Source organism: Cyprinus carpio, chromosome A10 (assembly GCF_018340385.1).
Source record: "Cyprinus carpio isolate SPL01 chromosome A10, ASM1834038v1, whole genome shotgun sequence".
Classification (NCBI taxonomy): Eukaryota; Metazoa; Chordata; class Actinopteri; order Cypriniformes; family Cyprinidae; genus Cyprinus; species Cyprinus carpio.
Genome location: NC_056581.1, coordinates 7,117,236 through 7,130,086, shown reverse-complemented (window position 1 = coordinate 7,130,086; position 12,851 = coordinate 7,117,236). Strand labels below are relative to the sequence as shown.

General features: G+C 41.0%; 1 protein-coding gene across 2 annotated transcripts in view; it reads left to right on the top strand.

Annotated features, from left to right (window-relative positions):
* The first annotated feature begins 741 nt into the window (after nt 1-741).
* LOC122146417 (protocadherin-1-like) overlaps nt 742-12,851 on the top strand; it is a 75,328-nt gene continuing 63,218 nt past the window's right edge. Inside the window, exons 1-3 of one of the 2 annotated variants that reach the window (XM_042764916.1) lie at nt 742-915; nt 5,551-6,369; nt 7,043-9,229. In XM_042764916.1, coding sequence (XP_042620850.1) covers nt 5,578-6,369; nt 7,043-9,229 — 2,979 coding nt within the window. In that variant the 5' untranslated portion in view covers nt 742-915; nt 5,551-5,577. Of the gene's footprint in view, nt 1,334-5,550; nt 6,370-7,042; nt 9,230-12,851 lie in introns of both variants that reach the window. The other variant, XM_042764915.1, reaches the window with a different exon arrangement.

Below are 12,851 nucleotides of genomic sequence, written 5' to 3'. Positions count from 1 at the left end.
GATTCCAAATCGATCAGTAATCATCACATTTTATCACCCAGTTGCTCAGTATTATGATCCATGCACGAGAAAGTAATGAGTAATGACACAGCCAGCAGAGCTCCGTGGGTGACCCTTGGAAGGGTCTGATGCTTAAAGACTTTGAAGCCACCTCTTTAAAACTAACAACTTTAAGGTTCAAAAGCGATTATTTTTTTAATAAGGCCATCACGTGGTCCCTGTTTTTGATTACATTTTTATTTATAGGCATTTTTACTATTAATTAGATGTCTACCAGTCCAGTTCCTATAGCCAGCTCGACTCAATAAAATAGCAACTTGCAGCATTCTCGTTTGTGTATTAACATTCTGATTTTTGCCTATTTAAGTAATTCGCTTTAAGGTCCATCAGTCAAATCCTCAGTTCAGTCCGAAGGGTGTTACTATCAGTCCACATTTCTCGGTCCGAAAACGGTGGTGTTGTTTTAAACACAATAAAGTTAAATGACTCGTGAACCGATTCAGTCAAATTCTGGTTGTGTGAACTGGTTTAAACAATTCATTGAAGAGGTCTGACCTGATTTGTTCACAAATCTGTCTTGCTAATAGGAAAGCAGTAAAACGCATTTAAAATGATATGAGCCACATATATTAGGCTATTAACAATTATTTTCCTAACCTAATTGTGCCCTTTTCATCAAACAGCCTGTGGCGCACAAGAGCCCCACCTCCTGTCGGTCTGCGCGTCCGCCTGTGCGCGCTTCCAAAGGGGGGACAGCGCGCGGTGCTGAGAAATCTCTACACTCACTCACTCTCTCGCATGCATAGAAATGCAGGATTAACCCTGTGCGAAGAAGATCCCTGTGCCAAAACTGAATTGATAGTCTACTTCTGAGGAAAGCGAAGGGAGAAAACCCGATTCCATACGTTCTGCCATGTACTGTTACATTTTTACATTATTTCCGTAACGAATAACGAGGTGCAGTCGAAATTTGTGAGAACCTTTACTCTCCTAAAATTACTGTTTGAGGATTTATGGATTGAAACGGGGGGGAGTTGCTTGTATTAGAACTGTTCCTGTGTTGAGAAACAACAGAAAAGACCTATCATCAGCCGTAATTTCTAATCCTGTAACACTTAAATGAGTGCCGACGTTATCAAACTGACGCGGAGTCGTGGGAATGGCGTGGAAAAATAACGCGTCCACTTATGGATTGGTTTCCAACGAGAGGATGTTATGTTTTCTTGATGTCTGGATTCTTTAAAGCAGGTGTTTAGGGGTCCGTGTAACCACGAAGGGAACATCAGCTAGTTGATCCTCAGACAAGAAGCCTCGGAAAAAGTAATCGACGAAGGTAGGCAATGAACTTTATTGACGCCATCGGAAAATGAATAAAGCTGAGGGGAATGCTGGTTATGTTGATGGGTCATATTTAAATCGTCGATTCGCGGTATGCCACTGCAGAAACTATAGTGATTTTGAAAGATTACCCATCGATGTCAGTGATTTGTGTGGCAGCCCTTATTATTTCGAGATTCTGACCGCATTTAGATGGGGGTTTATGTGCCGCAGAATCAATCGGGCTGTTTAGGTTTACATACAAATAACCACTTGTTTGTTGCCACTAGTAGCTATTTAATGTGACACGAATTCACGATTCTTATTTATTAGTGCAGTAAACGTTTTGCGGATCTTTTGCTGCGTATTTTAAGGTACCGAACATCAATTCGTACTGATCCAGCTGCGATGAAGATAGTTGACGAACGACCAGTTGAATGTGCTGTTTGCCGTGCGCAACTGCATGTCATGTGTAACATCACTATCGTTAGTAACTCGCCATCATGCAGCGCTAGGTTGGATTTTATTCCACAGGGCTGCAGATAAAAAGGAAATCGCAGTGGAGCGCCCACCTGGGCTGGCTGGGTCAACAGCAGGATCAATGTTTGGTCAAATCCCTGTAAGACTGATTACAGGATTCCCCCATCCACCATCTCCACCCACAACCCTGTCTGAGCTCAAAGGAAAGGATAGTGTGCGTCTACAAAGTGGGGTTTACAATAAATAAATAAATATATCAATAAAATCCAAGAAAAACCCCCAGTGAGATGACGATGATGATGATGATGATGATGATGATAATTATTATTATTGCTACATACATTCATATAGCTATCAATAAAAAAAAAGACAAGATAAAGAAAAGCAAACTAATAATGCACTAACAATAAAAGAAATTATAGCATTCCTAATGAGCTTATGCAAAGGATAAAAATAGTGCATGGTCTTTAACAGCCATTACTGAATTCATTTGACTGTTAAATGATCCAGCATTTGTCCATAGGGAAACGTATGGCTAATAAGATGGGTAACTGATTTAATTGGACTGAGCTGAAATGCTAAACCTGTTGAACCTGAATGAATGCGATAACAGATGATTTACAGCACTGCAGAAATATAAAAGGTCACAATACTTCAGGGAAAATAAAATGTCTGCATGAACTATCAGTCTCAAGAGCAGAGTAAAAATGACTTCAGAACTTGTTTAGGGTGGCTTTCCTGCATGTTAATTTCTGAAATTGTTGCAGGCGTCTTGTGAAGTATATAGAGCAAGGCTTGAAATGTACAACTGAGGGTTCTGTCTGAAAGTGCTTGTGCTGGATTTTCAACAGACCTCTGAATATTCTCAGCACTGTGTGAGACTGATACATTGGCTGAATGAGGCTGGTTCGTTTAGATTGTCTAGGTGTTTACCAGCATTCACTAGGGAAGTAATACATAGTGAACATATGTTCTGCTCTTTGCCTCTCCACAGCATGAAACCAGCTGATGTCTTTGAAACAGACCCTATAGTTAATGTTTTCATCAACATATTTTTCGACGCTTACATTTGAGTTCAGAGCTATTATAATAACCTTTTGTTCATGAGGCACTCTAAATAGCTAAAATCAAGAGCACTTAAATAGTTTGTTGAGTGTTTATAGACCCTTATCAGGATGAGATGAAGTGCTTATGCTCTTGTGGTGTTTGAAGAGTCTCTTATGTAAAGCATGTTTCCGTGTTTTAATAATTTTTAATATTATTATTGTGATTTGCTAGAATCCATGTATGAATCTCTGTCAATTTATTGTGGCTGCTGAGGGAGTTAAAAAATGAAAATGGCTTCTACAGCCTGTCAAATATGGCATGAAAAAGCACTCAAATGAACCTCCCCCTTGCACATTTCTTCAGCAAAATGTTTTCACTTCCCTGTGAACCACCCCAACAAAGGCAAAATGCAATAACCGTCAAGGCTGGAACTGAGGAAAAAGAGCTTCATGGTTTTTTGATTGATTTTTATACTCTGTTTTCTCTGAATCTGAGGATAGTTCACCTAGACCTGTCTGTCAGAGGACAGATCATAGACTAAGAGACCCAATTTCGGTCATAACCCACTTTTGACAAAATGTGTAGTTATTGTGCTTTTGTCTTTGTAGGGCAGTGCAGTGTCAGTGAATTTCTATTCAGTTTGAATTGAGTGGTTATACAGTAGAACTGGCTTGAAGGTTCCTCAGTTGCAAGCAGTTTTATTGGCTGGAATTTTTTTTTTCCACAAATCATTACATTCACTAGTAAGTTACTTGGAGCAGCATACTTAAAGCCCTTAATAGAGCGAAGAGCAAAGAACAATATATATATATATATATATATATATATATATATATATATATATATATATATATATATATATATATATATATATATATATATATATAATGCACCAAAACGCCACAAAATTGCATTTTCTCCACTAAGACATAATGCATGAGCCAACATATCATCACTGTTAGGAGTATTTTCACATATCTGTAGCAGTAGATCCAGTGTTCCAGTCTCACTGCATTACTTGTGTGGTTGCTCACTGCATTACCACCCACTGCCGTGAGCGCAAGTTATTGCCTGAGCCTTCAGAGGTTGTGCTTTATGCCACAGCCCCTAATCATGTTTTTACCCTATACACTATCAGCACAGCTAAATCGACAGGAGGCTGCCCTACAAATGCAGAAAGAGGACACATCAATACCTGGGCAATTAGTGCATCAATACGCTGCACTCCCAATCTTAACAGATACGAAGGAATTGTATTTCTTATTGGATTTCTATGCATTCTTGTGTTTAGCTATTTTGTATAACACTTATTTACTTTCCTTTGTATCATGGCCGCTTGCAAAGCATGTATTGATTCTGGTTTGACTTGTGCTCCATACTAGATGTTACATGGATGTTTTGCATATAAACATACAGGGACTTCAAAGACCATAGCATCAAGTGTCCCAGATCAATAAACTGTCTACTGTCTTTTAAAGGCACAGCATCATCTTACTCAGAAAATAATTAAACTGTAAAACTATATGGTGCTTAAAAAGAAGAGAAACCTGGATCCAGGGGAATACAGATCAAAGCAGATGCTAAAATAGAGGATAGTAATTAACGAGGAGGCATAGCAGGTTGAAAATCAAACATGAGCATTACAGTGTGTAAATTAGCCTGAAACTTCTAAGCCTTGATAGGACAGATATTTCTCCTCTGTCTTGAGTAAATCTGTATTTTGAGATAAGGGCTGGCCTTCAGGTGCTCTGGGATCTGGGAGTGCAGCGTCTTAATATACCAATGTTTCACTGAGGGGAATCTTTCAGCTTACATTCTGTGATGCTGAATGGTTCCTTTGCTGTGTTAGCAGTCTTCTTCGTACCTTTTGTCTCATCAGCACTTTGCATTGAGAAACTGCCTATTTTACGTTATGGGCCAATCAAATGAGTGTAACCTTCATTAAAGGGAAGTCATCCAAAATAATAGCCCCATCACTGGCTGTGAATATGCATTGGATTAAGCATATGTTGAGGAAAGTGTATTATAAACGGCATGTAAGATGGTTTAATTTATGTTGTAAATAGTACAAAGCTTGCTGAGCTGTTGTTTCGAGCCTAACAGTAACCCATACCTTCTTATTAAAAAGCCCATTAAGAAGTGTCTTATTGCGAGTTCTAAATCATTAATTTTCAAAAGCATCTTAAAAAAAAAAAAAAAAAGGTTTAAAAATGAACATTTTCCTGTGTGGTATTAATAAGGATGATGTAACTTCCAGATTTAAGAAATTAAGCATTGTTGTAGCAATTAAGCTACTAAAGCATTGGCTGAAGTTGAAAACATTACCATGGTTTCAAACACCTTTTTTGAACGACATTTGTACAGTAGGTCTTTATTGCCTTTCTTTACATACTCAATTAATTGTCTGCTCAAAAATGAGGATGATAAATAATGTAAGATAATGAGAGAGGAGGCTTTTAGTGGTGTCGGGGGAAGAGGCATTTTCCGGAGAGCTTTTACAACTCTTAGCCTTGGATTTAGTGCTCACAATGTGTAGTGTGTGCAAAACAGTGTGTGCTGTGTGCATTCTGTTTCACCCTCGGCTAGTCCCTCACTGGTAAAGTAAATTAGAAGAAAAAAGGAAATTTGTTTTTCTATGTTTGTTTAAAAGAGTACCACATGACACACTTGTTTACGATTTAACATGTTTTTCATACTGTTTTGCAGACTGAGGTGTTACCTCTCCAAGGGCCCATGGATCTCCCTGTGGTGTTGTTTCTGCTGTGGGGACTGATACTGGACTTGCTGAGTGGTGCGGTGGGTGGCATTCTATACCGTGTGCATGAGGAACAACCTCCAAGCACACTGATTGGCAGTCTGGCAGCTGACCAGGGCCTACCAGACACTGGACACCTGTACAAACTGGAGGTGGGCGCTCCCTATCTGCGGGTGGATGGCAAAACTGGAGATATCTTTACAACTGAGATCCCCATAGACAGAGAGACACTGAAGGATTGTCGTAATAAAGGCAAGCCCTGCTTTCTGGAGTTTGAGGTGTCCGTCACAGACCTTATTCAGAATCAGAGTCCACGGCTGATAGAGGGAAGGATCGAAGTGCAGGATATCAATGATAACACACCACAGTTCCCCTCACCTGTCCTAACCCTCTCAGTTCCAGAGAACACCCACGTGGGGGCGCTCTTCTCAATTCCACTGGCCACTGACAAAGATACAGTGAGAAATGGAGTAGCCGACTACACCTTAACAGCAGGACCAGAGGCTGTAGCACTCTTTGGTCTGCAAGTTGCAGAGGACAGAGGTGAAAAATTACCTCAACTCATTGTGTTGGGAAGCCTTGATCGAGAACGGAAAGACTCCTACGATCTCACCATCAAAGCTGTGGATGGAGGCAATCCACCTCGCTACAGCAGTGCCTTGCTGAGGGTTGTCATTGCTGATGCCAATGACAATGCACCCCAATTTGAAAAATCCTCCTATGAAGCAGAGGTTGCAGAGAACAGCCCAGTTGGACACTCTGTGTTACAGGTAAAATCGCAAACATGCTAAGCCAACCTTTATATCTGAACAAAGCTAGATAAATTGCCTGTTGCATCACGTTGGAGTTTAAAATTTTAATGAGCACTGCTTTTCCAACCTCCCAGCTGTCTGTTCTTTACTTTGATGCCTTACATCAGTGGAGCAGGACCTGACTTACCAGATTCATTTTCCTTAATTATAGAATAATCCAGTTTGATCATCACACACGTTCATCCAGTTAAAGATTAAGTAAAAAAAAAAAAAATACACATTAATTTGGTTAAATAAAATACATGCTCATTTGGTTAAATAAGTAAATCACTATAACTATTAGTTGAAATTGAAAGATTAAATTATTGAGATGATCTGAGTAGTCTGTTAAGTTTCTTTTAAGAAACCCCACTCTTTATAGATAGCCTGTGCCCCAGAAATCCTATTATGCAATGCTTTGACCCTGTTCCCAGTTTTGTGTTATAAATAGATTCACTGTTTAAAAACCCAATATTTAATGCCCAGTGAGTGTTAATGAATGTTTTTGCAGTCTTGTCCTACAGCGTTTTTTGTACATTGTCTTGAGTATATGTAAAATCCATTTAGCTGTTTTTTATTACTTTTCATTTACATTTATTTCAGTGAAATAACTATATTTTCAAAGTTTCGGTAACTATGTTTTCTATTGTAGGTGAAGGCTAATGATTCAGACTTGGGTCCTAATGGTGAGATTGAATACACATTACATCAGGCCATTGATCCTGTGCCAAAACTTCTCCGGATAGACCGCTCATCAGGCATCATATATGTCAAAGGCCCATTGGATCGTGAGGAGATCAACAATTTGAAGTTTTACGTCGTTGCACGAGACAAAGGCCCCTCACCCAAAAGTTCTAAAACATATGTTTCTATTGATGTAACTGACCACAATGACAATGCACCAGCAGTGGAAATCCGAGGCATTGGGCTTGTCACCCATAGTGATGGAGTAGCAAACATTTCAGAGGATATGCCTGTAGGCACTGCAGTGGCATTGGTCCAGGTTTCAGACAAGGATGAGGGAGAGAATGCTGTGGTGACATGTGTGGTTGCTGGTGATGTTCCTTTCCAGCTTCGGCCAGCCAGTGATTCATCAGTTGACAACAAAAGGAAGTATTTTCTCCAGACGACAACACCTCTGGACTATGAAAGGGTTAGGGACTACCGGGTGGAGATAGTGGCAGTGGATTCAGGCAATCCAGCTCTGTCCAGCACTAACTCGCTAAAAGTCCAAGTGACTGACACAAATGACAATTCCCCCATTTTCTCACCGACTCTGTTTGAAGTGGAGTTTGCCGAGGAGAACCAGCCAGGAGAAAAGGTGGTAGATGTAGTCGCCTCAGATGCAGACAGTGGCACTAATGCAGAGCTGGTCTACAGCATTATTGCGGACTCTTCAACAAGGGGACTTTTTGAGATTGACCCTAGCTCAGGTGAAGTACGTGCTCGGAGCCCTCTTGATCGTGAGCACAAGGAGCGCTACGAGTTCCGTGTTACTGCAGCAGATAAAGGGGTTCCCAGTCACAGGGGTACTGCCACAGTTGTAATCAAAGTACTTGATCGGAATGACAATGATCCCAAGTTCATGCTGAGTGGATACAGCTTCTCAGTCTTGGAGAACATGCCAGCCCTTAACCCTGTTGGCATGGTAACAGTACAGGACATGGACGAGGGTGAGAATGCTCAAGTGCAACTTTCTGTGGAACCGGATGTGGGCAAATTTGTGATCCAAAATGGGACTGGCACTATTCTGTCCAGTATCTCATTTGACAGAGAGAAAGAGAGCAGTTACACATTCCGCTTGAAAGCTGTAGATGGAGGGGATCCACCAAGGTCATCCTACGTTGGAGTGACCATCAATGTCCTCGATGAGAATGATAATGCCCCTGTTGTCACCAAACCATCTAACTCATCCTTCATACGTCTGTCTCCTATGGCTGCTCCAGACAGTGTTGTGGAAGTGGTCGAAGCTGAGGACATTGATTCTGGTTCCAATGCTGAGTTAGTATACAGCATTGGTGGGGGAAATCCACATGACCTTTTTTATATCTCTCCATCTAATGGTGAGATCATATTAACCAAGGAACTAACTCGAAAACATAGTGGTCTGCATCGACTGGTGGTAAAAGTAAGTGATAGGGGCAAACCTTCCCGCCACGCCATTGCCTTGGTACACATTTATGTAAATGAAACCATTGCCAACGTAAGTCATGTGGAGGCACTTGTGGGGCATAGCTTGTACACCCCACTAGACATGGACATTGCAGGAGACCCAGATTATGGTTTGGCTGCCCAAAGAAGCAACATTGTATATGGCAGTTTAGCTGGAGTGGCAGGAGTGGTCACTGTGATTGTTGTAGTAGTCTTCATCAGGCATCGCCTTCAAAGGGAAGCTAAGAGTGGTTATCAGGCTGGCAAGAAGGAGACCAAAGATTTGTATGCCCCCAAGCAAGGGCCAAAAAGTGGCAAGGGGAGAAAGGGTAAAAAAGGTAAACCACCAAAGTCACCTAAACCTCTAGGAGAAGATGAGGAAGTCAGCCTTCAAAAGAGTCTGAAATTTAACCTTGATGGGGTCAACGACAGCCCCAGGATCCATTTGCCTCTGACATATCCGCCTGGAAGCCCTGACCTAGGCAGGCACTACCGTTCCAATTCCCCATTGCCCTCCATCCAGCTCCAGGCCCAGTCCCCATCTGCCTCCCAAAAGCATCAGGCTGTCCAGGAGCTCCCTGCTGCCAACACCTTTGTGGGAACAGGCGGTGATGACAACTCCACCGGCTCAGACCAATACTCGGATTACAGCTACAAGACCACTCAACCAAAATACAGCACAAAAACGGTACCAGTTTTCATTTCTGATTTTGTATGTGTAATGCTGTGATGGAAAAATAGGTTTTGCTTGCAATTTCTGATATGGGTCATTTCAATTTTGTTCAGAGTGGTACTTGTGCTAAAGTAGTGGGTGTTGATATATGAATATTTTGCTATATGCTAAATATTATTCTTCTCATTCCATTTGTTGTGGGTTAATTCACAGTGTATGACATGAAAAGACCATTTTGCCATACAAGAATCTGTCTGTTTGAAAGATGTCTAAAATGGCTCTTGTGTTGCATCATGTACCCTTTTTATATATTCTCTGGCCACCAGTTCACTGTCTGAAAATACACTTCAATTTTCTTTGTGATCAGACAAATGTCCAGTCATTAAATTATTTCATTGTATTTTTGTAGTGTAGGTAGAGTGCAAAATGGGTATATTTGCTAGAGCTCATGTTTTCTTACATTTCTCATGAAATCCGATCCATTCAGTGAGAGGGGCCTGTGTGATCTATTGCTATTGAAGTCCAAAGTCATTTTCTTTGGCTCAGATGTCAATTCAGTCTTGAACCATTTAGATGCCAATTCAACATGCTAATTTCAGATGCAAACCAAGGGGAACTAAAGTTACTAAAGCAATTGGTGGCAACTAAAACTAAAGCAATTGGTGCTATGATTTGTGCGTGGATCAAGGGGAAAGATAAAAATTTCAAATTGAGTGTAATCTCCAGGGAGAGTGGTAGTGAAGTTTACTGGGCAGAGGCTTGAGACAGAAAGCAAGGGCACATGGGTCCCGACTCCGTCAGTACCAGTCTGGTGTTTGATAAAGCCAGCAGATGCTTGATGACAGTCAGGGTGAGTGCAGGCCTTGCAGACTCACTGACTGGGGAGAACAGTTACCCACGGCAGCTCCCACACTGTGATGGACAGCATATGGCATGGAAGTGACAATAGACTCCAGCTATGGAGAGCGTACTGCACTGGTGTGTATTATTTCTGTGTGTGTGTACTTCCAGGCTTCTGCATGCACTCATGTAATCCATTTGTGTGAATGTGGGCTGAGTTTCCTGTTTGTGGACTGGTTTCAGCAAGTCAACCTAACTGATCAGATTCTTACTCGATGACATGCGTTACATAGATGGATATTTGTATCTGTGAGAGTTGACTGATAGGCATATAAACAAGGGACAGATGTTGACTCATGTGACATCTCTTGGCAGATGTGAACTCATGAGGGAACCTCCTCCATCCCATCCCAAACCCACATCAGGCTTAACAGATTGACCAAAATAAAAAATTAAAATCTCAGCCAAACTGAGTGACAGATGTGGAGAGTGGAGCATGACAGAACGAATGGTAATACGCTCACCGATGACTCAATGCGCGTGGCAATGTGCTCAGGTGCGTGTGACATCCTTGGCTCAAGCTCTCCCAGTTTAAGCTCTGATGAGTGTAAACACAGTGGCCTTGTTTGCTGTTTATTGCCAGTGAGGATTGAGTGCGATGACTGGCTTCACTGCTTTCCTTCTTGGTCCATAAAAAACTCATTAAGAGGAGTTTGTTTGTTCGGAAATACTTCTGAGGTGTGAAAAAAAAAACTCAATACTCAATTCACAGTGGCATGGCCTGACTCAGTGAGGAGAGATTTGTTTGAATGTGTTGCTGTGTGTTGTGTTTGTGCTTTCACAGTTCATGGATCTTCCCAAAACTCTCTCCCTATAACCTTCCAAATGTGTTAGACTGTGTGACAGTTACCGAGGGGACTACATGGGCTCATCAAGTACAGTGCTGATAATTAGCTTGCTCATGGCAAAGATCTAACACCTTTTTTGTGATGTGTTCCTCTCTCTCCGGAACAGCTTTGAGTGAGAGACATAGCGTACAGACGGGGATCAAGGGAGAGACCTTCCCAGTTATTTTTAAATGGGCGTGATGAGAGTTTGTGAAGCTGTAAATCTGTGCTTAAATTAAACCCATACAATTAAAATGCCTTATTAGACAGAGATAACACTTCATTTTCCCCACTCTGCACCATGGGCTGCCCTTCATCTCTTACTGGAGGGAGGAGGATTGGGAGGCAGGGTTTCAGGTTGGGTTTTGGGGTGGGCTTTAATAGTGAAACACATCTCCTAACCTTGAAATTGCCTGTGTGTTGGAAGAACACTCATAAAACACTAATATTGGTGCTGGGCAGGTGATGGTATATATTGTGAGTTGTTAGAAATGTCTAATTTGGCAAAGGTTTTGCATCCATACATATTAGTATGCATGACTGCTTTGCTTTTATTGATGAGGAGGAAGTTTTATAAAGGGAGCAGTGTGAAGCACAGTGTGTGTTTCATTTCACAACTTTCCACTAGAATTCATATGTAGGTTGTTTTTTATTATTATTATTATTATTATTGATGATAACATTCTTTAAATGTCAAATAAATGCTTTATTGTCCATGTTACAACTTGACACACATTCTGACTTGAAGGTAACACCAATGCACAAGTTCACTTCCATTTATGCTTTGTGCACCTGATTATTATAATATATGTAGGATGCATATATTATCTATTTTACTATGGCTTCAATGTGGAAGTTAGCAATGTGACATAATGTGATTATTAAAAACTTTTTTTTTCTTTTTTTTTCTTTTTATTTCTGTGCCACTATTACTATTAAAGGGGTCATATGATGTGATTTCAAGTTTTCCTTTCTCTTTGGAGTGTTACAAGCTCTTGGTGCATAAAGAAGATCTATAAAGTTGCAAAGACTAAAGTCTCAAATCCAAAGAGATATTCTTTATAAAAGTTAAGACTTGTCCACACCCTCCTAAAACGCCTCGTTTAAACACACCCCCACATGTCTACGTCACTGTGTGGGAAGATTTGCATAACGCCGCCCAAATGTTCACGCAAAGAAAGAAGGCATAACTTTTATTATCTCAATTGCCGCCGGCGCCATGTCATGGAGAAGCTGTTTCTTTGTGAATGCGAAACTACTTTGTTTGGCCTTCCAAAAGACGACACAACTAGAAATCAGTGGTTAAGTTATATTTACAACACTGTTCAAGAACAGTTTAAGCCAAATATTCGAGTGTGTGCAGCACATTTTATGGAGGACTGTTTCCTGATCCTGGGAGAGAAGACTACAATGCCAGCTGTTCTGACTCACAGCCTGTAAGTACGTTTACATACGTAAAGGATTTGCCACTGACGATTCAAACGTGAGTTTTGAGCAGTGTAGAGCAGTCGTTCTCAATTCTAGTCCTCACGCCCCCCTGCTCTGCACGTTTCTCTTATAGCTTGAGACTTTTGTTCTATTCAAACGTAAGTGCCCTGCGAAGTGGACATCACAGGATATTCCACCATTATTCCAGTTCGAAGCGAACGTATATCTTCCATTCAAAGTGCATTGAAGTGTGCAAGACATCAATTTAAATTGTATTTATTTACAGAGGTATATAATGTCACACTTGTCCATGTGTGAAGACATTGCACAGCGCAAATCCGTGAATGAATGCTCCGAAGTGAGGTAAAGTTCAACAGATTTCCCCTGCTCAGGGAGTAGGGAGCAATGAACACTGTGTAGGGCCCATGTCAATGGGAACACAGTTCATGAACGGAGCTCACTTCTAACAAGCTGATTATCTG